Raw genomic sequence first — 27,183 nt, 5'->3', positions numbered from 1 at the left:
GTGACCTGATTGGGACAAAACAAAATATGAGTGACTTAATTGATACAAACTTGAAACTTGATTATAGTGTTTTCCCTTTTTTAATTTTAAATTTACCTCATATGTAATAAAAAAGAGTAACCCAATATAAAACGATTTAAAACACTTCTAGAATTTACTTCTTCCAATAAATAGTATGCATGATAAGATGATAAATACGGTGTTAGTCACGCACCTAAAAATATATGTAAAGCTTTTTAAAATCGTCACTTCCGCATCAGTCCGTGACAAGCTCACATGTTGTTGCATTCATCGTTGCGTGAAGATTTCCACCGGCTTCACTTTAATAATTACGATATAACATTTTTCTATTTATGCCAAAAATAAATCAATTTTTTTATTAGGTAAAACTAAATATGATGATATTATATGGAAATCAAAGTCTATTCTATTCTGTTCAATAACTATTCACCCAGACTCAGCAGTCAATAATAATAATAATAATAATAATAATAATAATAATAATAATAATAATAATAATAGTAATAATACATACATACATACATACCCACTTGGTCCACAACTCCCACTAAACTCTCTCTGCAATCAACTCAGCAATCGAATGCAAATTAGGGCTCTTGTGGATCATACACTTTCTCTTCATCACACATTCACAAAACCCACATTCACCCACACACACAAACCCTAATTTTTCAATTCACCCAAACCAATGGTGATCTTGATTCAATTTGGGGGTTTAGGGTTTTGAATTTGGGTCTGAATCATGGCTAGAAGGCATGGATGGGAACTACCTGCTCATACCTTTCAGGTTCAATTTTTGTCTTCAAGTTGGGATTTTGATATGTTTTTGTAATGTGGGTTGTTTATGGGATTTTGACTATCTTTGACTTGCAAAGGTAGCACCTTTTTCGGCTCATATTTTATCAAAGGTGATAACTTTAGTGGTTAACTTTATGAAACATTACATTTGGCATTCATATAAATAGAATGTGACTTACAAGTTACAAGAATTTGAGTGGATTTGGGTATTCTTCTTGAAATGATTAGTTGCTTAAGATAGTAACATATTAACTTGTTTTACTTGATTAGTTGGTGAAATAAGAAATAATGAAGATTTAAGAATATAAATGGTATTTTAAAATAAGATATAACTGAAATCTTCTTATGATTTAGTAAGTTTTTATAAAACATTAGAATAAATTTTAGATATTTAATTAGTTTATTTAAGTGTTTAAAGTTATTATTATTGTTTAATAGGAGAGAGATGTGGGAAACAAAAATCTAGACTTTACCAGAAGTCGACATTGGCAACCCAAATTACTTATTTATTATAATAAGATTGTAATTGTATCATGAAAATTACACTATCTTTAATATTAGCTGATTTATTTGATCAATTTGTATTTTGTAGGTTGTGGCCATTACAGTATATTTCTTACTTTCAGTCGCCTTCTATGCATTTTTCTCACCTTTTCTTGGAAAAGATATTTATGAACACGTCGCCATTGGTGTCTATTCCTTCTTGGTAAATGACCATATGCACTTCAACTATTATCCACATTTAGTCAAATTGTGGGCTGTTTCTTATTGTTATATTATGTTTCAGGCTTTGTGTGTATTCATTCTTTATGTAAGATGCACAGCTATTGATCCTGCTGATCCTGGAATATTGATTGAACCAGAGAGAGCTTCGCCTTATAGATCACATAATGGTAAAACAGTAAATTTATTACAATTTTGAAATCAAGTGTAATGTGTGTTTGTTTGTTTGTATACCAGGTAACGGATCTTCTGTTGGAGAACCGAGCAAAACAGATTTTCAAAATGGTGGAATATATGATAATAGTAGTTCTGGTTGCTGTTCAAAATTTTGGGGATTTTTTTGTGGATGTTTTGTTATAGAAGATTGTAGAAATGATGAAGATATGCAACAAGGATTTGAAGAAGAAGCTTTATTCTGCACACTGTGCAACGCAGAGGTACTTTTATTTAATAATTTTGTTTCTTTAAATTATTTTATGTATTAGTTTCATATTTATTCTTCTAAAGGTTCAAACTTTCTTATATATAGTTTTGAATTTTATAACCAATATTTATTCTTTCAAAACATTTAACATGTCGTGTTTATCTATTTCATTCTAAGTTGTTAGTTAGTTCATATCGGGTTTTAGCCCGTATATAGTTAGATAGTTAGACAAAGCCCATGGGCCGATTATTGGATGTCATTAGGGTTTATTCCTTGTATATATAGGAGTGTTCACCATTGTATTATTCACGAAGTCAATAAACATCCTACCTTTTTCATGGTATCAGAGCTATGGCTCTCGATCCAAACCCTAGCCGCCACCTGATCAGAATCCAGATCTGAAAACGAAGTCCGTCTCGCTGCACAAACCCTAGCTGCCGCCACCTCCTGCTCAGTCACAAAATCCTTTTTTTTTTCGACACATCCCCTACCATCACCGCCACCACCATCGTCACAGGAAAGCCCCGATTTACATTTCCTGAAAAGCCGCCGCCAAACCACCACCGCACGCGCCCCCACGCGCCACCGCCGCTCCGCCACTGCCATTTACGCGCCGGCGAGTGACGGCGCGTGGCCACTTTTCCGGCCACCGGACTTTTTCCAGACGTCTTGTTTTTCACCTCCGAACCTCCCTGTGGTGATAGTTTTTCGATTCGGACACTTTTATTTTTCTGCCCCGGCTCGTGTATTAGTTCTTGCTCGGTGTTCAAATCTTCAGCTTCTATGGCCAACAAACAAGACTTTAGAAACTCAGATTGCTCCAGGAATCATCAACTACTCTGCTGTTCTACGCATTCCCATCAAGCTTGACTCCAAAAATTGGAGTTCGTGGAGTCTCTTTGTCCAAAAAGGCCTTACTAGTGTGGACAAAGACGACCATCTCACTAAGCTACCTCCAGATCCGATTACCCGAGAGTGGCGTATCGATGACAGTGGAATACAAATGGCACTATGGAATGCCATGGAACCACAAATTCTCACTATTGCCCAAAACTTTTCCACTGTGAAGAAGATGTGGGATCACCTTTCTTCATCCTTTTCGGCTAAAGAGTCTATCTCATGCATATTCTGTGGTCCAGGCCTATGGCAGAGCCGAACAAGGCGATTCTACATTCACCGATTACTTTACACGTTTTTCTAAACTCCGGGATGAACTTCGTGCTGCATATCCACCCATTACTAATTTACAGGTCCAGGAGGAGCGAAACACCAAGATGGATGTCATGACCTTCATTGCCGGTTTATCACCCAAGTATTCGAGCGCTCGGCCCTTACTGTTGAGTAACCCTTCGGCTACATCCTCTGTTGAATCAACTTATCATATGTTACGGGAGATGTATGGTCACGATGCAAATCCTACAGACACATCAGCTATGTATACCTCTACTGGTAAAGGTGTTGGTCGAGGCTCTCATACGACCCACAAAAAGGGTATTGGACGAGGTAATGGTCTTGTCTGTCACTATTGCAAGGAACCTGGTCACACTAAATGGGATTGCCCAAATCGTCCCCCAGGAAGCCAGCTACCTCCTCGTCCCAAAGCTCGCATGGCTGCCACCGGTGAGGCTTCAGATCCGGTCGCTACTCCGGCCTACACGTTTAGTGAAGAAGACTATTGTCGACTGCAGCATCTTCTAAATTCTCAGACACCCGCCCCCGCTCCACGCGCAAATATGGCCAATTCAGGTACATTTCCTAGTCTCACTTCATCTTGGGTTATTGATTCAGGTGCTACTCATCACATGACCGGAACCCCGATATCCTTTCTAGCCTACACAAAGTTTCCCACCAGCCAGTTCGACTTGCTGATGGATCTACTTGCCCGTCCTTGGCATTGGATCCGTCACCAGTTCGTCAAACCTAAACCTCTCTTCTATTTTGTTTGTTCCTAAATTTCCCGATAGCCTTTGTTCCGTGAGCCAACTTACTAAACAAAATAATTGCTCTGCTAAGTTTTATCCTACTCATTGTATCTTTCAGGAGCTGGGGACGAACCGGCTGATTGGCACAGGTTTTGAATCAGGAGGCCTCTACCGCTTAACCTTCCTGCCACGTCCTACAGCAAACACTTGCGTTTCAAAAGTCAAAGAGGACCACTGCCGGTTAGGTCATCCCTCTACAGCGGTTATGAGGCAAATGAGACCAGATTTACCACTTTCGTCTTTTAATTTTCATTGTGAGTCATGTCAGCTTGGTAAACACACCAGGCGTCCCTATCCCCCTAGAGTGTCTAGTCGAGTCAGTGGTTGTTTTGAACTTTTGCATTCTGATGTATGGGGCCCTTGCCCTACTAAATCTACATTGGGTTTTGAATATTTTGTTACCTTTATTGATGATTATTCTCGTGCTACTTGGGTTTATTTATTGAAATCTCGTAGTGAGGTGTTTTCCACCTTTCGTGAATTTAATGCTTATGTTCAAAACCAATTTAACACAACAATTAAAACTCTACGATCTGATAATGCAAAAGAATATTTTTCCACCGACTTCACATCATACTTAAACACCCATGGGATTGTTCATGAATCCTCGTGTGCATATACATCCCAACAAAATGGTGTCTCTGAACGCAAAAATCGTCACCTGTTGGATGTTGCTCGCACACTCATATTTCAATCTCATGTTCCACATCGCTTATGGGGGGACGCCGTTCTCACTGCCACATATCTAACACCATTTTCTATCCTTTTTCCTACAGGCACTCCATTTCCTCTAGCACCTAAAGTTTTTGGTTGTGTGGCTTATGTTTGGACGACTGTCACTAAACTTGACCCCCGAGCTATCCGTTGTGTCTTTCTTGGTTACTCCCGAGTTCAAAAGGGGTATCGGTGCTATAGCCCATCTCTTCACCGATACTTTACTAGTGCCGATGTCACCTTTCATGAGTCATGTCCCTACTTTCTCGAGCCTACCACTTCTGTGTCTGACCCTTTCCCTGACCTTGATCTACCCACCTCTATCTTCATCCCCGCATTTCCCATGCCCAGTGTACCAGATTCCCTAGTATTAACTACTTCTGATCCTGCTCCTACGGGTCCACCGACAGACCCTCAACCTCTACTCTTCACATATAGTCGTCAACGTCGTAATCACTCGTCACAGCCTCCTGATTCCCAACTGGACCATGATTTGTCCTCAGTTCCACCTCCCGCTTCTGAGACCAACCTCCCCCCATCCACTCCCGAACCTATTCCTACCTCCACTACACCATATGATCCTCCAGGTGCCCCTTTTCCTTATATACCTATTGCCTTTCGCAAAGAGCCTCGATGTTGCACCCGATTCACGATTATGTTGCCTATTCTCATCTGTCTCCTGAATCTCATGCCTACACTACTACCCTTGATTCCTACCCGATTCCCAGGAATGTGATGACAGCTCTTGCCCATCCAGGATGGAGGCGGGCTATGGAGGAGGAAATTGGGGCTCTTAGATCCAATCATACATGGAAACTTGAAACGCTTCCTGTAGGGAAGCGTGTTGTTGGTTGTCGTTGGGTATTCACGGTCAAACTGCACCCGGATGGCTCTTTACATCGCTTAAAGGCGCGATTGGTCGCCAAGGGTTATTCTCAGGCATATGGCATTGATTATGATGAAACTTTCTCGCCGGTTGCTAAAATGCCATCTGTCCGTATTTGCATTGCTCTTGCTGCCATTAATCATTGGCCGCTCCACCAGCTTGATGTCAAGAACGCCTTCCTTAATGGTGTTCTTGAGGAGGAGGTGTATATGGAGCAGCCACCAGGGTTTATTGTTGAGGAGGAGGCCTCGAAAGTTTGCAGACTACGTCGTTCTCTTTATGGTCTTAAACAGTCTCCCAGGGCATGGTTTGGTCGATTCTCAAGTGTTATGGGACAGTTCGGGATGACTCGTAGTGCATACGATCACTCTGTTTTTTTTAGACACCACAAAGGGAAAAGGGTTATTGTAATTGTTTATGTGGATGACATCATAATCACAGGTGACGATACTACTGGGATCACTGAACTTAAACAGTTCCTTCAGACTCAGTTTCAGGTTAGCGACTTAGGTCGGCTACGGTACTTCCTCGGCATAGAGGTATCTCGCTCTCCACAAGGAATACTTCTCTCTCAACGGAAGTATGTCCTTGATATGTTGACTGAATGCGGCTTGCTGGGTTGCAAACCAGTTGATACCCTAATGCTTCTGACAAAGAAGCTCCTCCCAAAAGAAGGGGATCCGATGAAGGATCCTGAGCGATACAGACGGTTGGTTGGTAAACTTAATTATTTAACCGTCACGTGACCGGATATTTCTTTTTCTGTCAGTGTTTTGAGCCAATTCATGGCTGAACCATGCACCAGGGATGCTGCTCTTCGTGTCTTAAGATATCTCAAGGCCACACCAGGCCTTGGCATCCTATATTCTGATCAGGGTCATTGTCGAGTGGGAGCTTTCACAGAAGAGGGAGATGGTCGGATATCAGGTTTCTCAGACGCAGACTGGGCAGGTTGTCCGATTTCACGACGATCTACTACTGGCTATTGTGTGTTTGTCGGAGGAAATCTTGTGTCATGGAAAAGTAAGAAACAACACACGGTTTCTAGATCGAGCACTGAATCGGAGTATAGAGCTATGGCAGATGTAACATCGGAGATGACATGGATTCGTCGTCTTCTAATAGAACTTGGAGTTGTTTCTAAAGACTTGATGCGGCTATACTGTGATAATCAATCAGCCATTTATATAGCCAAGAATCAAGTTTTTCACGAGAGGACGAAACACATTGAGGTTGATTGCCATCTTATTAGAGACCGGGTAGTAGGCACACAAACAGATCCTCCATCCATTCAACCGATTCATATTAAGACAAACTTTCAGCTTGCGGATATTCTCAGTAAGCCTCTTCGGAAACCTCAAATAGATTTTATTTGTAACAAGTTGGGCATGATTAACATATATGCTCCAACTTGAGGAGGAATGTTAGTTAGTTCATATTGGGTTTTAGCCCGTATATAGTTAGATAGTTAGACAAAGCTCATGGGCCGATTATTGGATGTCATTAGGGTTTATTCCTTGTATATATAGGAGTGTTCACCATTGTATTATTCACGAAGTCAATAAACATCCTACCTTTTTCATAAGTAAATAAATAATTTACTGATTTTATTTTGATGTGCTATGAGATAGGTAAATTTGATTTTTTTGAAATGTCATGTTCAGTGAATTGTTCTGCGGGAAGTTTGTTTATTTCACGAATAAACATGAACAAAAGTTTTTCTTAAAAGAACGAACGTGAACACATGGCTCGTTCTTTCATTTATGTTTGTGAACGTTCGTTCACCTAAATTTGTGTATTACTATGTGTTCATTTATGTTCTTTACTTTACATTTGCTTAAGTTAGTTTGTTTACGCTCGTTAATATATTTATTTACATTTTTATAGGCTCATTGCATTTTAGTCTAGTTTTAGTAACTTTTATAAGCCCAACATATCGTCTACATTTACTTTTAATTGGATTTAGCTTGGTTATGTTCGTTCATCTATACGCAGTTAAGCTCTTTTGTTTACGACCGTGAACCGTTCGTTTATATTGTTAACGAATGAACATAAATGAACACGAACATGCTTGTTTTCCTAATGAACGAACACGAACAAGAAAACTTCATTCGTTTAGTTGTTCGTGTTCGATTGTTTGTTCGATTAAAGTTAAACGAACAAACATGAGCACGCGAACATGATCTGTGCGTGTTCGTTCGGTTCGTTTACATGCCTATGAACCTTTTATTAATTTTGTGAATAATTTTATGAAGTTATTGATAAATATATTTTCATAATTCTTGTTTTTAATTTCTTATAGGTGCGCAAATATAGCAAACACTGCAGAAGTTGCGATAAATGCGTTGATGGATTTGATCATCATTGTCGGGTAAGGTTCAATTATGAAGAAACGAAAAGCGCAAGGACTATTTTTGTAACTTTTGTCTTATTTTAATTTGTATCTTATTATATTATTTAATTTCTTGTGTAATTTCTTGTGTAGTGGTTGAACAATTGTGTTGGGAGGAAAAATTACTTCACATTTGTGTGCTTGATGGCTGTAAGCCTTGTTTGGGTAAGTTATTTAATAAGAAATTTTGATTTTGTTTACAATAGTATTTATAAATTTATTTATTGTATTTTGATGTCAGCTTACTTTTGAATGTGGGATCGGGATTGCGGTTCTTGTTAGATGTTTTGTTGATAAAAAAGCTACAGAAAGTCAGATTGCTGATAGACTTGGAGACGGGTTTAGTAGACCACCATTTGCAACTGTCGTGGTATGTATCTTTTTTCTCAATAATAATATAATGCTTTTTTTTTATAAACTTGATTTTGTATGTATTAAAAGTACGCCTGTTACTGTTAAGTGAAACGACATATGTTTTGACATTTTGGTGTACACAGGCGATATGTACGGCTGTTTCCCTTCTGGCCACCATTCCGCTAGGAGAGCTCTTTTTCTTTCACATAATCCTCATACGAAAGGTCTCTCATCTCTCTCTCTCTCTATATATATATGTATGTGTGTGTGTGTATGCATATGTATATGTGTTCATATTTTTGCGTGCTTGTGTATTTTTGTATATGTTTGTAGAGTTACGCCAAAATGTAATTTACTTTCATGAAAAAAAAAAGAATTCTTTAGTATGCGTCTATGTGACATCACAATTTTATGCATATGCCATTTGTGATTTGACATTTAATAATTATTTTTAAGAAGTTCATTATCCCAAACTTACGAATTACTTTCTCTCTAACTTTTTTCACAGGCATTTTTTTGATATGTAGCATATGATGTGGCAGGGTGGATGACATGTGATTGAACATTGCCACATCATCAGTTTACACATAAAATCATTTTTAATGAGTTTCTTTTCTAAAATATGTACAATTTATCTATATTTGATGCAGGGCATTACCACATATGAGTATGTAGTTGCAATGAGGACCCAAAGCGAACCACCGGGCCCATCAATAGATGGGATGGACCAACAAAGCCTGCAATCTTCACCCACAAGCTCTGCTGTAACTGGCGTGAGTAACCGAAGCTCACACGGCTTGAGTTTACAACACAAAGGTGCTTGGTGCACCCCTCCCAGAATATTCATGGACCAACAGGTATTTATAAAATTTTATGATAAACTAAGACATTTTTATTTAATCAAACACATATTAATAACTTTATGGCATCAGGATGAGGTCATCCCACATCTAGAACCTGGTCGCCTACCCTCCACAATCGACCCTGATGCGGTCCAAGTTCCCGACAAGGGTAAGAAAGTACCACAACGCCCTGTGAGAATAAGTGCATGGAAGCTTGCAAAACTCGATTCAAACGAAGCGATTAAAGCAGGCGCAAAAGCCCGAGCCGAATCCTCTGTTCTTCGCCCGTTGGGCTCCAGAAACAACCTGAACGATCCCGACCGTTTATCTAGCAGTAACGTGAGCATCATAAGCAGCCCGTGTAGCACATCTCATCACAAACGAACCCACTCCAAAAGCTCGTATCCACCTAGTCGGGCCAGCCGTGAAGATATTGAAACTTGCAATCATAGTGTTAGTAACATGAGCAGCCCGGGCCCAATAGGCCCAGGCCCATTACAAGGTCGAGACCATTTTAACCCAGTGTACAATTCTTCAGCGAATCAATCACCTTGGTCAGGTAAAAATGAGCCCACAGCGGCCCAACATGGACCCGTACCTGGCCCACGCAGAAACAATTTTGGTCTTGGTGAAAGTACGAGGTCAACCTCGGTGTACTGGGATCAAGAAGCGGGCCGGTTTGTATCAGCTTCGACTGCGAGAAGTGTGGGAGGTGGGTCATCTTCTCAGGCTTCGGGCACGGAGTTGACTTACACAGGTCAGTCAATATTCTTTGGTGGGCCCCTTGTGGGTGGTGGTCAAAGGGGGTCAACTGCAGTTAGTTATTATCAACAAGGGAGGTCGCAGAGAGGTGGGCAGTTGCCGGTGTTTGTTCCAAGTGAGCAAAACCAGAATCCTAGGTTGTAATGAGATCCTTGTACTGAATTTGATTTTGGTGGGACCATGTTTTAGTATTTATTTACTGTGTTGCAACATTTTTGTAAAGACCACTTTTGGTTTCATTTATTGCAAGCATTTGTTCAGTTATGAGTGTATATGATCTTTGTTATCAGTCATATTAATTAGAGGTTTGAACCAAATGAATAAGAACAGGGTGTGTTCATATTCGTGCATTTAACTTTTAACCGAATAAACAATGAACATGAATGCTTAGACGGCCCGTTGGCTGCTTGTTAAGAAAATGAACATGTTGATGAGCCTAAACAAACTGTTTTAAAATCTTAATCAAATTGGTTCCAATTCGTGATACATAAACGACCGAAGAGGATGTCATCATGTTTGTTTAACTAATGAACAAAGAGATTTCATATTCGTTTGTAAATGTTCTAAGTAAACACAATCAAATATAAACAAACACAAATGCACATTACTGAACAAGATAGCGATTAAACGAATGGGCGGAAAATCAAACTTGTTCATAGATCTGAGTGAGTGAATGTGCTAATAAGGTGACGGGCCTTTTTGAATGGCTTTAAAATCTGAAAATTAAATTGGTTCTAAGCAATAATAAATAAATACGAGTGAATATACAAACAAGTGGATATAAATGAACCTAAATGAGTGAACATAAAAGAACAAGACATTTGTTAATGTTCGTTCGTTCGTTTAACAAAACTAACAAAAAGTTTTCGCTTATGCTAGTTTGTTTATTAAAAATAATGAATGAATTAGGTTGATAATTAGTTTTTTAAAACTGTTTAGTTAATTTTTTATTATTTAAGTTCATAACAGATTTTGAAGAACAAAAAGTCTTAGTATGGTGGTAAGTATTCCTGCCTGTCATGCGGGTGACCCGGGTTCGATCCCCGCTAACGGGGTTTTAGGTTTTAAATTATTTTTATTATTTTACACATATTCTTGTAATTGATCCTTCCTTTGGTTGTTGGGACGGGCTGTTGTTTTTATGAACTATATGAGGTTGCTTTGAATGTTGGATTTTTGGCCTTTCCTTTCGTTATTGGCGTGAGTTATCGTTTTTGGATACACACAAACTTTTTGATAAAATGCCACAACCAACTTCTTTGGTGAGTCCGTGATTGCTTCTGGAAGGTGTGAAGTGTGTTAATAAGAGTGCAATTTTCTGTTTGTTCAAAGGGTGTATAAAAATGGGGTGTTTGGATGTGCATTTTTAATTATTATTGCGAGGCGCTTAAATTTAAGATAGGTAAATTTGCATTTGTATAAGTAAAAAGTACTATGAATTTATAGTCACAAACATTTATGACAACTCTTAATGATTCTTTAGATATGATAACTTAAAAAGTTTGAAAATCAGAATGATAATCGGTTCCTTTTGCACATACGAATAAATGACAATGATCAACTTAAACACACATCCAAACACATCTTAAAATAGCAGACTCTTTAAGAAACTAGAACTTCTCATCCGTTTAACTTTGTGCTAAAAGGACCAAATTAGCCTTAGACGGGTGGTGCTCACCTGATTCCCTTCTAGGAGAGTTATCAGATTCAAATCTTGCTTTAACTGGTCTGCTATAAGCTCTTGAGGGCCACCAACGTATAATAAAATTAAATAAAAAAACACTTTAATTTAATTATAATACATAAATGAATTTGAAAGTAAAACCAAAATGTGAATTTTATTTATGGTAGGCCCATACTATTTATCTTTGATGTTGTAACATTTTTTGTAAACGCCACTCGTGGTTTCATTTATTGCAAGTATATGGTTAAGCTATGTTGAGTGTATATGATCATTATTACAAGTCATATTAATTAGCGGTTTTTTGAAGAGCCGAACAGATACGAACAGGGTGCGTTCGTATTTATGCGTATAACTTTAATCAAATAAGCAAACATTCTTGTTCATGGTTGTTCGTTAAGAAATGAACATGTTCGTTTATGCTCATTTCTAAGCAAACACAAATAAACATAAAATGAACATGGTGAAGAGCCTAAAATGGTTGTATAGTTAAAACCAGTGATGTTTTATAATTGCTTGCTTAGGCTTTTCTTTAGTTATTATTGAAATAAAAAAATACAAAAGGTAAGCAGCATCAAGTCGTTGTAGTATAGTGGTAAGTATTCCCGCCTGTCACGCGGGTGACCCGGGTTCGATCCCCGGCAACGGCGTTTTTAGATACCTTTTGTTTTGTTTTTGTTTTTAAAAAGAAGACCATTAAGCATATTTGCTTGTTATGTGTATATATTGTTACATAACTTGTGGCCAATATTTGTAGTCATATAACAGAATTCCCTATTAACACTCTGGTTAATTGGTTTTTTTGAGGGTTGAAATAATTAGTAACTTATCAACATGTGGGAATATGTTTTTTCCAACAATTTGACTCACAAAATCATCCATCCGTACACAACTGGTCCATTTCTGTCTGTTAGGACCACCACCACCTTTTCCGAACCCTCTTTCAATAATATCTTTATCTTATGGATTGTTATATCATGTTTGAGACAAAGCTTTGATTTTATTCAACAAATATTTTGCTTGTAACATTTTTTATTAAGGTTTAAATGGGAAGTGGACGAGGGTTAGACGAGACCGCCACGTGGTCCGTGGCTATGGTTTGTGCAATCATTGTTGTTATTTCAATAGTATTGGAGATGATGCTGCATCATGTTGGACATGTATGTGTTATAACACACATTTTATTCATTTCTTCAATGTATATTATGGATCTTGTGTTGACATACATTTATTTTATTTTATTTTATTTGTTTTGTTTTGTTTTGTTTTGTTACAGTATTTAAAGCATAGGCATAAAGTTGGGCTGCTTGAAGCATTGGAGAAGATCAAAACAGGTAGGAATAAGTATGCCGATCTGAAAAATAATTAAGCGGGGTGTTTTCAACCCGTTTATATGAAAATGATTTAATTGGTTTGTTTTTTGACTGATAACGGGTCAATAACTTGTAAAAATGATCAATTTCAGGTTAGATAAAAGGTGGCAATTGTGACCCATTTATATGGAAACGAGTTGCCTCAGTTTGTACTTGACTCGTAACGGGTCAAACAGGCCAAAATGCAAAAAAAATACTTGGCAAGAAATGAAACGGGTCAATTTGGTCTAACGGGACATGTAACCAAATATTTACAATGTCGTACATCGTTTTATTAAAAAAAATGATAATTGATTACACTGATGGTCCCTGTAGTTTGACCATATTGCAACTTTCATCCCTGTGTTATAGAAACTACAACTTTAGACCAATTGTTTGCACAAACGTAACACCGTTGGTTCTTGAAATGGATGAAGGTTAACCTTTGCTGTTAAGTGCATGTGAAATTACCAAAATACCCTTAACATGAAAGGTTTTCTTCTGATTTGTTTATTTGATGATATGTTATGCAGAACTGATGATCCTTGGATTTATATCTCTGCTTATGACATTTTGTCAGAACTACATTGCTGCCATTTGTGTTTCTAAGGTTCTTACAAAAGATTTCTTGCCTTGCAAGAAACAACCCGATGGTAAAGAACCACTTGATGATGACACGGACGATGCAGGCGGCCGACGCAAGCTTTTATGGTATGCTCGTAGAAGTTTAGCAGACGACCCACCAAAAGAATGCAAGCCTGTAAGATTATTATTATTATTTATTTTTAACAGTATACTTTGCTAGTAATCAAGGATTATAATCTTATGGTTAATTTAACTAGGGGTATGAGGCGCTTATAACTGTTACTGGATTGCATCAACTGCACATATTCATTTTCTTCTTAGCAGTCTTTCATGTTATTTATAGTGCACTTACCATGATAGTTGGGAGAGCAAAGGTGACATTTTAAATAATTATATAAATACAATTTAACAAATATATGTAATAAGAGAAATGATTAAATGTTAGTGCCTACTTACTTCATTTATGCAGATACGCGAATGGAAAGTTTGGGAAAAAGATATCTTGTTGCAACAAGCATCCGCTCATGGTTCGTTATTTCCACAGAAAAGACTTAGTAAATGTTTACGAACACTTGATTTTAAGTTAAGATATTTTTCTTTGTTATTATCATTTGCAGATCCTTCTAAGTTTCGGCTTACAAAAGAAACATCTTTTGTTAAAGGCCATGCTACTAAATTGACTGGATTGCCAATATTCTTCTACATTGTAAGGAAGTTATATTACTTATATTTTATAATGCATTTATTTTTCCTCTTCTTTTGTGTTCAGCAGATTTATGAATAATATCAGACAATTAACAAACCATTTGTTTCAGATTTGCTTCTTTAGGCAATTCTTTACTGCTGTTGGTAGATCAGATTATTTTACCATGCGCCACGGGTTCATCTCTGTGAGTTCTACAACACCATTTTTTATGGGTCGGTCAACTTTTTCTCCGTTGGCGTTCTTATATTTTCATATACAGGTTCATTTAGCTCCAGGCAGTCAGTTTAACTTTCAAAAATATATCAAACGATCACTCGAAGATGATTTTAAAGTAATTGTGGGTATCAGGTAATTAAGCATATTGCTCTTATTGTTGTGCTTGGTGTTAGTTATTTAAACTTTATTTAGCCCTTTAAATATTAATCCATTTGGGGATTTTTTATGACACTTTCAGCCCGCTTTTATGGTCTACTGCGGTCCTTTATCTGTTTGCCAATGTTGAAGGTTAAGTTTTATGTTTCCAGTTGATATCTTGTTTGTACTAGAAGTGGCAAAACAGGTAGATCACTTAACGGGTTAAAATGGATAAAATAAATGTATGAGTCTGCTCGGTTGGGTTCTCTATGGGTTGGGTAGACCCGAAAAACATTTTTGTCCAAATATTTATCAACAATTTGTTCCTGTTTGTTACAAAGTTATAATATTTCTAAAAAAAGATTCTTTGAAGAAAATAAGGTCAGAACGGGTAGTTATTTTGACCCGGAAACCTTTTTGTCCAATTTTTTTTTTAATTACAACTTGAGTTGAAAGTTTATATTATTTCACTAAAATTATAACTCTTTGTAGAAAATTATTAGGACACTTTATGTATTAAAAATACACTTTGGGTGACCTTTGAACCAGTCCGACCCATTTGGCCCGTTTCCTTTTTAAATGTTTTTAGTTTACCGGTTTGACCCGTCATCACTGAAAGACAAACCAGAAGCAATTGATTCACAATTAGACGGGTCAAAATTGCCACCTCTAGTTCTCATTTGATTGGTTTGACCCTTCATCAATCGAACCCTCATCAATATTTAACTGTCAATATCGCAGGAACTCACGCTATGATTTGGCTATCACTATTTCCCGTTGTTGTAAGGATTTTTTCATTTCTTGACAAAATGGACAAAAATATATTATATTTTTTTTTGCATAGTTTATTACGATGAAAGAAGGGTAAGCAACTAACTGTTTATTGTGGGTAAAGTTAATATTAGCAGTTGGAACAAAGCTTCAAGCGATTATAGCACAAATGGCTATTGAAATACAAGAAAGGCATGCAGTTGTACAAGGAATACCCCTTGTGCAAGCTACTGATAAACATTTTTGGTTTCTGGATCCCTCACTTATTCTTTATCTTATTCAGCTCACACTCTTCATGGTATTAATAATTAATTTATCAAGTTTTCAGTTACAGAATTTTAGTTATAATCGTTGTTACATATCATACGCTTATTATTAAATCCCAACTTTTTAATAAATTTTGTTGGGTTACAACTTACAAGTTACAACCCTTGTGACTAGAACTAGAAAGGCCAACTATGACTCATTCACTAATGAATGTGTCGGTTTGAGTTATGTTTTATTTCTAACGGTGTCAAATTAGAAAAAAAAAGAAACATGTATTACATAAAGAAATACTTATTTGTTTATATTTGGCACACCAACTACATTTACAAAAAAAAATTGCATTTTAATGCAGAGAGACTTCAGAATCATCTTACTTAAGAAATTAGATTATAACTTATAATAATGTAACTTTGGTAGTCATATTTCACACACTTACTAGATTGACAAACAATTAAAATATTTGGACAAAAAAGTATTCCGGTTCAATCCAGCCCGTACAAAAAAGTACTCGCTTTGACCCGTTACCCGACCCATTATGAATTTTGATTTTTGTTATTTTTTCCTTTCAGAACTCATTTGAGATAACACACTTCTTCTGGATATGGGTAACAATATTTCTTTTCTTTTTCACTATTTTACACAAAAACAGACATGCACCCCCCGCACTTTATCGCCTTTATAATGTCTTGTTTTCTGCTTACAGTACGAGTTTGGACTCACCTCTTGCTTTCATGACAAACCTCTTCTTCAGTATTGTAGAGTTTTAATTGGGCAAGTTTGCTAGCTGATTATTTTTCCAAAATATAAAAATTCACAATATTTTTACGACAACAACTTTTATACTTTTTATATTTTAAAATATAAGAGTTTAGAGTTATATATTATTCTGCAAGCTTGAAGATTTTGATGTTTTTGCATCTATAATATGAACAGATTTGGTGTTCAAATATTATGTGCCTACAGCATCCTTCCACTCTATGCCCTTATTTCACAGGTACTTCTAACCGCTAACGATTATCTAGTTATTTAACTTACAAAATAAGTAGTTTCTAATAACTATAACAAAACTGATTATTACATGGTAAAATAAATGAATTGTGCTACATGACTAGTGTTATTGTTATATATATTTATGGTGCTATTTTTTTATTATTATTATTTTTGTGTGTGTGTGTAGATGGGATCTAAGATGAAGAGGTCTATATTTGATGATCAAACATCGAAAGCTCTTAAGCATTGGCATAAAAATGCATCAAAAAGGAGAGAATCGAAAGGGCGATCTGGTCATCTTCCTACTAAAAGTATAAAACTAAACTCTCCATCTGGAAATGCGCAAGCACATGGCGATGCACCAAGTAGCACTGAATCGCCTACTCAGTCGGCCCATATAACAGCCAGTGTAGACATTCCACAAGACAAAGAGAAACAAAAGTCAAACAAGTCAACCCCGAATCTGCTCTGATCCATAATAGCTTACTTTTGAATCTGTTGTTAAATATGAATCTAATACTAGAATATGATGCAAGATGTTAGTATTTATGATTATGTTTAAAAGAGTTGCATTGCTAAAATACTTACCCACAATTTGGTTTCTTACTTGTTAAATGGTACATATTTTGGTTTTGTTCTTCAATCCTATGTAACTATTATTCACTTTGTTTTTCTTTATGATGGCATAACTAATTTGGACATTCCAAGTTTCGTCCTTTCGTGTATTTGAACATGCAATCCCTAATCGTGAAGATTTATACAAAACTCGTTTCACTTCATACATACATGATAACTATACAATTTTGGATATTTTTTATACTTGCCCTGAAGAAACGAGTAAAGTGCATAATGGTAGTTGCCCAAACACATGCATAGTTATTGTGAATAAAGTGAAAAGATTATGTACAACTCAACACAAATAATTGTTGGGTTAGTAGATTCCATAATTCATATAAATATTTTAATTTGTTTATTATCCTGGTTGGATGTTTCAGATTAGTTGTTTAATGATCTTGTTCAAGTCAAGGCCAATAACCATCCCATAAACATTACCCAAAAATTTTACTAAATATTTAATTATTTTTGCTTTCAAAAAATTGAATTCCCTTATGAGTTAATGAATTAGACCACAATCACAAGTTTTCGAAAACCTTTAAAAACATGTTAAAGCGGAAAACATAAGCCAACCATAAAAACTAAAGCATGTGTTTACTCCGATAACATCGGAAATGAATGAATAATGACAATGAGTCCGGCTTCGGATACATACAAGTGCATTGGGTATATCTACAGGCGTATAATGTACTGTATATATACTTAAAATAATAAATAAAAAATAAATCACTTGCCTCCTCCTGTGTCCTAATTTGGTCAGGTCATATCATAAACCCTAAATTGAAGGCATTTGATTTGATATTGAGTGAGTGGAGAAAGATGAGTAAGTATGGATTTGATCTGCTTGTGCTTATGGTAGTAGTTGTATATTTAGGCAGTGTACGTTCGGATCTGGTGATATCCAAGCTTGATCGTCGGGTAATCTATCCTATTTCTAATTGTTATCAGCAGATCCATATTCTCATTATTATTTTGTTTCCTTCAACTGTATCCACCTCATCACTTTTATTAGCTGCCAAAATTGCAGAGAAATACTAGTGTTCATGCTTCGAATTTATAATCATCTTCTCTTCTATTGCAGATTGATCTCACCTCACAGATTGTGCGGCTGACGTTGACCTTCAAGGTGAGTCAGTGTTAATAAAAAGTTATGCTATCTATGCATTGCAAACACCACTCTCAAATATGATGCCATACGAGCCAACTGTATGATGTCAAATCTAGTCAGCCTGTCATACGGGCTGTATGTATGATAGGGCGAGAAATGGTCATACGGGCCGGCCGTATGATATGATTTTGCCAGTGGTCACTTCACTCAGTCAAACACATCATATGGGCGTGTAACTTGGCCTCATACAACCCATAATACCATTTTCCACCTGTCATACAACCCCGTTCGCCTTTCTTATGACCTCATATGACAATTTTTCACCTGTCATACAACCCTGTATAAACATTTTTCGCCTTTCTTATGACCTCATATGACCATTTTCGTTTGTCATACGGCATTTATGGACCGTACAGCCTGTGACACGTTAGTGGTGTCTCGTTTAGTTTGAGTTAGTGGTGTTTGTATAGCTCCAACTTAATAAAAAAAATCTGCATCATTTTATGTATAAATAACCTTTTCAGGTAGAGAATACTGGTCCTGATCCAGTTTCAGAGGTATCTTTGACCTTTCCTGAACACCAAGCAAACAATTTGGCACTTTTGGTTGCTATTAGTACTGAAGGAAGAGGGAAAACAAGAGGTGCAGCTACCAATCTACCAATCAAAATCAAGCAACCTGATGGTTCACCACCATTGTTAACTTGGTATGCCGCATCTCTGCCGAAAGAGCTTAAGAAAGGGGAAAGCTTGAACATGGATGTTTTGGCGGTTTTCACGCATATGTTGCGACCGTTTCCCGAGAAAATTACTCAGGCTGAATCTCAGCTCTTTTTGTTTCAAGATAGTGCACATTTTATGTCGCCTTATATTGTTAAAATCCAGTCACTTAATGTTAAACTTCCCAGTGAAAGCGTAGAAGCTTATACAAAACTTGAAAACACCAAGTTTTCTGGCTCAGAGATTAAGTATGGTCCTTATGAGAATCTTCCTGCCTTTTCATATTCTCCAGTAGTTGTTCATTTTCCAAGTGATAAGCCGTTTGTGGTGGCGAAAGAGTTGGTGAGAGAAATTGAGATCTCACATTGGGGCAATGTACAAGTGACTGAACATTATAACATAATCCATGGTGGTGCTCAGACCACGGGTGAATTTTCAAGGTAATACATTAGATTTTGCTGTTTGTTTTTTTATATTTGGTGGTGTTTGGAATTGTGTTTTAAAATTGTTTTTTTTATTGCTGCAATAATTTTGTTTATAGTGTTTGGATAGACAGTCCTGCTTTTGATTATTTGATTATTTGAATTTTGAGGTTAAGTAAGCAGTTTTAACTTTCATACTAGGTACAATTAAACTTATTATTAAAGGCTAATATAGCAATTCCTAAATTTAAGAGAGTTTACTTACGTTTTACAAAACGTGTATCCTTTTTTCAGCTGAATATCATTTGCCAAGCATTCATACAATTGATTATCTGATTATGTGAGGTCAAATAATCAGTTTCATACTAGCTGCAAGAAAACTGATTATCAAAGGAAATATAAAATTACCTAACTTGATTGACTTATGTGTGTCCTTTTTTCACAAGAATATCATTTTTGGTCATTTAATGTGTTAGCTTTGTAATGATAAGTATCTGCCGAACATTCATACAATTGATTATCTGATTATGTATGGTCAAATAATCAGTTTCATACTAGCTGCAAGAAAACTAATTATCAAAGGGTAATATAAAATACCTAATTGGATAGAGTTAAGCACATCCTTTTTCTTATAAGAATATCATTTTTGGTGACTTAAATGTAATTGCCAAACATTCATACAATTGATTTTCTGATTATGTGTAGTCAAATAATCCGTTTCATAGTAGCTGCAATAAAACTGATTATCAAAGGGAATATAAAATTACCCAATTTGATAGACAACATTTGTTTTTCAAAAGAATATCATTTTTGGTCATTTAATGTATTAGTTTCAAACAGTTGATTATCTGATTATTACAACTTCAAACAACAAAAACACATTCAATCACTATCTTCTACAACCCATTTAATTACAACTGATTATACGATTATTTAACATCACATAACCACATGCTACTGCTATACTCAGGCTGGATTTTCAGGCTCGGCCACATGTACGAGGTGCATCAGCTGTTAGGAATCTTATTGCCATGTTGCCACCAAGATCCCATTCCATATATTACAGAGATGCCATTGGCAATATATCAACATCTAATATATACGCTGACTCAAGCAAGGTGGGATTATGTTTATTATGAAACGAAGTTCAACTCTATCCTTTATTAGACTAGACACTGAGCTGGTTAAGTATAGGGGTTTTCAGTATTTGAATCCGACTCGAAATCTCGAACTTTGGATCTTTGATTCCAATCGTATTCGAATTTCAAGGTTCGAATCTGGTTATCAAAAATTGGTATTCGATTGATTCGAATTTAGTATTCGAATTTCTAATTGAAAAACTCGAACTTTAATCACATTTGGGCCTACAAATTCAATATCCATCCCAATAACCAATTGTCCAACTATTTGGGCTTACTAAAATAACTTATTTTTTCTTTGGCTGAATAGAATCGAATTTTGAGTTATATGCAAATTCGAATCCAGCTTCAGAATTTCAAAATTCGAATACATAGATTTGATTAGTCGATTAATTTGAATACTCGAAGTTCGCTTCGATGAACACCTCTAGTTAACGGGTCAAAACGGGTCAAGTTCTGCACGGGCTGAGTTGATCGGTAAAACTTTTTGTTGAAAAATTTGAAGTTTTTTTGTGAACAATTAATTTGTGAAATATGATCACTAAAGTTATATTATGTTAGTGAAAATCTATTTTTTAATAAAAGATTTGAGGCTTTAAACTTTTATGCTGTTAAAATACACTTTGGGCAATGCTCAACCCATTTTCTTTTTAGTCAATTTTCATACTTGATCCATTTGACCCGTTTCCTTTTTAGCCAATTTTCTTACAAGTATGTGTATATCTTTGAATTTGCAGACACTACTTGAAATCGAGCCTCGATACCCTATGTTTGGTGGTTGGAAAACTTCTTTCACTATTGGTTACGGTTTACCTCTTCAAGACTGCCTGTTTCAGTTAGATGGGACCCGGTTCCTGAATATTACTTTTGGTTCACCTATGAATGACGTGCTCATTGAAAACCTTACTTTGAAGGTATTTTTTTAAATATCAAATTTAAAATAAAGCATTTTAACATTTGTCTTAGCTGGTCTGTATTCTTTTTACTTCTATTTTGCAGGTGGTTTTGCCTGAAGGATCAAGAGATGTATCTGTTTCAGTTCCATTTTCTGTAAAACAGTCACAAGAGGTGATGTAAAACTAGATATTTATTAAGACGCAGTTAAACTTTGATTACTCTTTTAACTGCTTCTGTTGACATTATTATTATTTTTTTCAGACAACATTTTCTCACTTGGATATTGCTGGTAGACCCACGGTTGTAGTGGAAAAGGTTAATGTGGTGCCAGAGCATAACCAGTATTTCCAGGTATTCCTATTGCAACTAGTTGAAATAGAAAGTGTTGTAGGAGATAGTGTTTTGATGTGTTTCTGCTTTTGAAGTTGTGATAATTAAATGATCGGCTGTTTAAGTGTTTGGCAAATTCTTCAAGTAACTAATGATAAAATGACAAAAAGGACATTTTATTTATTGTTAGAAGTAACTAAATTTAAGACATAATATTTATCTAAATATATTAGAAAACTGTAAAAAAAAAATGGACGGTTTTTGAATTTGTAAACAAGTTTCTGGAGTTCATTCTTTTACAATTAGGTCAATAGATCCTTACACTTAACAATTAATTCTCTTGGTTTTATGTTTAACCGGAAACTTCTCTTTTGCAAGATTGCATCCTACAACTTTTTAAAAAATATTGAAAATTCTGTTTTGCATGATATGGAAAAGTCTGTTTTCATGTAATCTATTTATAATCATTTGAACAATCGTCATTGTATTTCCATTATAGGTAGTAAGAAATTTATATGAAAGGACTTAAAATAAGGTCCAAACAACAGACAATCCCACCTACGGACATCACAAAAGTAAAATTCATTCATATTATATCGAATGCTTTCTTTTCAGGTTCACTACAAGTTCAGCAACCTTTCATTACTTACCGAACCGTTAATGCTAATATTTGGCATTTTCTCCCTATTTGTTGCTTGCATCATCTATATGCATGCTGACTTCACTATCTCAAAGTCTTCTGCTTCATATCTTGCAAAACTGCAATGGGATGAGGTATGTAAACACTATTCCAATTATATTATTGTTATTTTTCTAATTGTTATATGAAAAATCTCTGAAGTTTGAATTTTTTTTTCTCATTTTTATAGGTACAGGGAACTATTCAGCAGCTTCAAGTGATTGTTAATCGCTGTCTATCAATCCATGATAAGCTAGAAGCTTCATTAAGAGAACTTTCTAGAACAGGTGATGTACAAGCTTGTAAAGCAATCCGCAAGTCAGCTGACAGTTTGTTGAAGGATTTGTCCAAGGAATCCAGGTCCCTTTTGGCTATCCTACAATCTTCTCCTCAAGCTGCACATATATTCCCCAAGGTTTGACGCTAATTTATTTTGAACATATTTCAGCCTAATCTGCATTTATTATATTTCATGCAGTGTTTGATTGTCAGCCGAGTTGGATGACTCGAATTATTTTTTTTCCCTAGTCTTTTATAAATAGTCAGTGCGTCAAATGTAAAAAAAACCGAACCGAGCCAGTTCTATGGATTTTCATTTTGATTTTTAAGTAATTTATAATAAAATAATAGTGTTAGTGTGTCACCCAATTATTTTAGCCCAAATGTATAATAACCAGTTAATTGTTAATTAACAAAAAGATTTAGGCCCAAACTCATTATTTTTGGCTAGTTATTTTTGCCCCAAAAATTCCAAGCCAAAGGTAAAATTGAAAAAACCAAATTCAAACCGAATTTTTGGTTTTTGGTTCTATTTGAGCCTAAAACCGACCTATGCACACAGCATACCCCTAATTTCAGTAACCATCTATTTTGACTAAAAATACACTTCAAGCAACTTCCACTCGTTTGAGCCCATTTAACATGTTCCCTTTTTAGCTAAATGTTTTTTTTTCTTGGCCCGTTTGAGATAATAGATAACTCATATTGACCCATTAATAAATAATTGGGCTGAAATTACCACCCCGTGTTTATATATATTATGTTATGAAATCTAGAAGGATATAATATCCACCTTCCGGTTGGTAATTAGGTGGAAGAGTTGGTTGTGAAGGAGAAAGATTTACAAGAAAAGATTATGCTGAAACACACAATGGTGGTGGACTCTTATGAGAAAAAATCCGGGGGACGCGATATGGAAAATCGGGTCTCTTCAATCCAGCAAAAGATCTCAGTTTTGAAGCAAGAAGTTGATGACCTTCTTGAGTTTATTGAAGATATTTAATCGGTAATAGTTTTCATTATCCGCTTTTCTTTGTAAAACGTGAGTTATTTTGGAATTAGGACCCTGAATTATAGTCGGTAGATAAGAAAACTTTATGTGGCCCTGGTTCGGATGGCAATATGTGCAACTTTTGTAGAAACTTGATTTTTATAGTAAATCAGACTTAAGTATTCAGTGATGTTGACTTGATTATGTAACTAATAAGAAGGGACAGTGAGATTGCTTGAATTAAATCTTCATAGACTTTACAGGTAAATACATCGGTGAATTTGCAGATTGTGCAGAATCTCTCTGACAGTCATTTATCTCTACGACTTTGTTTATTGCACTCCTATCGCCTTTTTCTTTCATTATCAAGACTTTGATACATGCTTTCACGTCAGAGAATGATCGCAAGAAGCCTCTGCTTAAAGTGACAAAGCTAACGACTTTTATTTCTATCAACAAATAAAGATCCGAACCCAACGTTCACCCTTCTGTCATTGCCGTGAATTTCAAGTCCATCGCGAGAACTTTAATAAACAGATAACGGATGCTAAGTATAAACATGTTTATGTTTATGAAGTTCTAAACAGTCGATTCTTAATGATACATGATAACTATGGAGTACATGTAATAAAATTTACAGTTTTCAGATATCAAAGACTTCCCTGGGCGAATAATAAGAGTCAAATAGTTCTATGCAAGGTGTGACTTCTTCATCAAGTGAAGTGATTGATGGTTCTAGTTCGCGTGATTTATATTAGTGCAGTCGTGTAGATTTAAAAAACAGTCGTTTTAAAAAATTAACGGATTTTCCAATGGCAGTTAGTGTCAAAGACAACTCGTAAAATATGTGCACTAGAGGGGCATAAAGCGACTGTAAACTTGGAAAAAAACAAAAACGCTTAAAAAACAGAAGAAGAAAAAAAGAAAAAATAGAAGATAAAAGTGTTTGGCGGTATTCCGTTACTATCGTCTTCTCTGTCGATCAGCCTGCAAAAATGGAGACTTCACTCCGATTCCACCGACCTGAGAGTGAACAAGAAGCCTCCTAGCGTCAGTTACGCCGGAGATACTCAGAATCCACGCTAAACAGAAGCTTCGTATCGATTCCAACACTCGACTTCAGGTATTATTTAACCAATTTTTAAAGAAATGCTAGTATAAAACCTAGTATTATACTATACTATATAAAAATATGAATTGTTCAGTTCGGTTCGGGTCGGGTTATTGCTCACCCCTAGGTTTAGGTGGATACTAATTACTAACATCTAATCAACATATTGGCCAATTGTTCCTATGATATATCATTTCACTCATGTACCAGTTTAACAAACTTGCATTTCAATTTATTACTGCTCAAAGGAAACATTGTCAAACTGATTGCTAGTCAACCAAACTCTTACCTTCTAGCCTTTTGTATAAAAGATAAGATTATTATTATTATTATTATTATTATTATTATTATTATTATTATTATTATTATTATTATGTTGATACTTGATAGTATACTTTTGTCATCATATATATATCATACATTAATCATTTGTACAATTCATAGACTTGCCTCATTATCAACTAATTAGGCTTCGTAAAATGATATTTTGTGGTTACAAGCATGACCGAACCTTTAGTGTGGCCCGGGGTGGCACTGACCCCTGTTTTTTTGCCAGTAGTGTAAATTACCCGTTTTTGCTGAAAATTGAGCCCGGTCCCCCTTATGAAAATTTTTTATACGTGTTAAGCCCCCCCCCCCCCCCCCCCCCCCCCCCGGGTCTTGTTTTAGATTCGCCACTGGTTACAAGTTATAGTTCTTACAACATCATGTTGTTTCTTCGTTCATTAACAACCAATCAGTAATCCATACGTGTTGTTAAAACGGTTTATTGTTTTAACTTCATTGATTGTAATTATGCAATAACATTTGTTTTGTTTTGTTTCGATGGTACTTTTTGCCACTTGACAGCTTAATGGAGAACTTGGTACAAAAATTGGGGCTCCAACCTTTTTCAGTGCACTTCTGAGACACTTCTCTCCTGGAGTAAGATATCAGTTTTTTCTTGATGAAATTGTTACTTATAACTGTTATCCTGCTTAATATTTAATTTTCTGTCTATAACTTTATCAGCTGTCAGCTAAGATCGGAGCAGCGGTACAATACGATAGGCGTGAAAAACTTCATTATACTACGCATGCGAAAAAGTCATTTCTACTTACTCAGTTTGTTAAATTTGTTGTCAAGGGGCGCTGTGACTTTGATAAAGAATTTAAACAGGTTAGTGTTTTGTTATGATTTTTCGGCCCAGGCCCATATGATGATAACCTCATGTGCCAGGCACATGGCTGGACTTAAACGGACAAATTTAACGCCTGTTAGTCAAAAGGACGGAATTTGTTACAAAACGTAAGCATAAAGGATGTTTCTTGTTATTTCAATAGCTTAAGGACGAAACCTGAAAATTTCTATAAACCCAAAGGATGAAAAGTGTGTAACGTACTCAATTATTAATTTTTTCAGCATAAGCATCTTTTGCATATGCGGCATCTGATGTGGCTTAATATAAACTGTTTGCATACGATTATCTATCAAGTATTTTTACTAATGGTATCGTGTATTTCTAACAGCCAACACCAAGTGGTGCTGCTGAATTGGTTTGGAATATTCTTGATTTTCAGAAAGATCAAGATTTTAGGCTGAAAGTTGGTTATGAAGTTTTTGACAAGGTATTTTTTCATACATGTGTATATATATTAATATATTATGTATATTTATTTATGTAACTGGGATTTCTAGTGCAATATTTTTAATTTCTAATTTGCAATTTTTTTCTTGTAAATTTTTATTTCAGGTTCCATATGTACAAGTGAGGGAAGACAATTGGACATTTAGTGCTGATGCTAATGGCAAATGGAATGTGAGATATAACCTATGATTCTAAATTCTTAAAATGTATGTTGCTACAATGTTGCATTTTCTTATTTACCATTGTGTTTATTCTTTTATTCATATTTATACAATGTGACAACCATGCTCTTAATTATAACCATTTCAGCTTGTTATCATTTGATTGTTTTCTCGTTTCTAGTTTTTGTATCGATGGCGTGTCCGTGTGTTTAAGCAGTTTGCACTTTTGACACATCAAACAATATACCAAGAGGTAAATTTCATTACATTTATTGTATTTCATCTAATATAGAATCAGGTCTTATAAAATGTATATTTTATGTCGGTGAAATCACGATCTTTATATAGTAAGAGAGAATTGAATTTTTTAGAATTTATTTTAGTAGTGAAGTTTATAAAACTAGGCTATTAACCCGTGTACTACACGGGTGGAAATTAGTAAAATTGTCAAGTAAACATATATGTTTATTTATTTAAATATATATAAAATTTGTATTAATA

At 35.6% G+C, this 27,183-nt stretch overlaps 4 protein-coding genes and 1 non-coding gene across 5 annotated transcripts; all 5 read left to right on the top strand.

Moving 5' to 3' along the window:
* The first annotated feature begins 763 nt into the window (after positions 1–763).
* Positions 764–10,158, top strand: LOC143619974 (protein S-acyltransferase 21-like). Its single transcript, XM_077091785.1, has 10 exons — positions 764–808; positions 1,412–1,525; positions 1,607–1,712; positions 1,780–1,979; positions 7,851–7,919; positions 8,034–8,105; positions 8,182–8,310; positions 8,438–8,518; positions 8,945–9,151; positions 9,227–10,158. The coding sequence occupies exons 1-10, from the start codon at positions 764–766 to the stop codon at positions 10,040–10,042; spliced, it is 1,839 nt and encodes a 612-aa protein (XP_076947900.1). The 3' UTR covers positions 10,043–10,158.
* A 1,999-nt stretch (positions 10,159–12,157) lies between these two features.
* On the top strand, positions 12,158–12,229 carry TRNAD-GUC (transfer RNA aspartic acid (anticodon GUC)). The gene has a single exon. It is a non-coding gene; the product is annotated as a tRNA-Asp (tRNA).
* Positions 12,230–12,625: 396 nt separating this feature from the next.
* LOC143619852 (MLO-like protein 9) lies at positions 12,626–17,076 on the top strand. The gene is made up of 15 exons (XM_077091683.1): positions 12,626–12,739; positions 12,856–12,913; positions 13,465–13,691; positions 13,774–13,890; positions 13,986–14,043; positions 14,134–14,222; positions 14,332–14,406; positions 14,482–14,570; positions 14,677–14,726; positions 15,318–15,358; positions 15,472–15,645; positions 16,184–16,219; positions 16,318–16,385; positions 16,548–16,608; positions 16,792–17,076. Exons 1-15 carry the CDS (start codon positions 12,626–12,628, stop codon positions 17,074–17,076), a joined length of 1,542 nt encoding a protein of 513 aa, XP_076947798.1.
* Positions 17,077–18,038: 962 nt separating this feature from the next.
* Positions 18,039–23,965, top strand: LOC143619851 (dolichyl-diphosphooligosaccharide--protein glycosyltransferase subunit 1A-like). Its single transcript, XM_077091682.1, has 10 exons — positions 18,039–18,137; positions 18,301–18,349; positions 18,856–19,486; positions 20,439–20,586; positions 21,345–21,521; positions 21,607–21,675; positions 21,766–21,855; positions 22,450–22,608; positions 22,704–22,928; positions 23,604–23,965. The coding sequence occupies exons 1-10, from the start codon at positions 18,039–18,041 to the stop codon at positions 23,793–23,795; spliced, it is 1,839 nt and encodes a 612-aa protein (XP_076947797.1). The 3' UTR covers positions 23,796–23,965.
* Positions 23,966–24,396: 431 nt separating this feature from the next.
* LOC143620042 (outer envelope pore protein 21B, chloroplastic-like) lies at positions 24,397–26,717 on the top strand. Its single transcript, XM_077091839.1, has 6 exons — positions 24,397–24,407; positions 24,822–24,906; positions 25,744–25,818; positions 25,906–26,052; positions 26,403–26,501; positions 26,627–26,717. The coding sequence occupies exons 1-6, from the start codon at positions 24,397–24,399 to the stop codon at positions 26,708–26,710; spliced, it is 501 nt and encodes a 166-aa protein (XP_076947954.1). The 3' UTR covers positions 26,711–26,717.
* The last annotated feature ends 466 nt before the right edge of the window (positions 26,718–27,183 follow it).

This window comes from Bidens hawaiensis, unplaced genomic scaffold, assembly GCF_021521415.1.
Source record: "Bidens hawaiensis isolate Kalapana, Puna unplaced genomic scaffold, B.hawaiensis_p1.1 tig00002525_1, whole genome shotgun sequence".
In the NCBI taxonomy this organism is placed as follows: domain Eukaryota; kingdom Viridiplantae; phylum Streptophyta; class Magnoliopsida; order Asterales; family Asteraceae; genus Bidens; species Bidens hawaiensis.
This window is presented reverse-complemented; position numbering and strand designations above follow the sequence as displayed.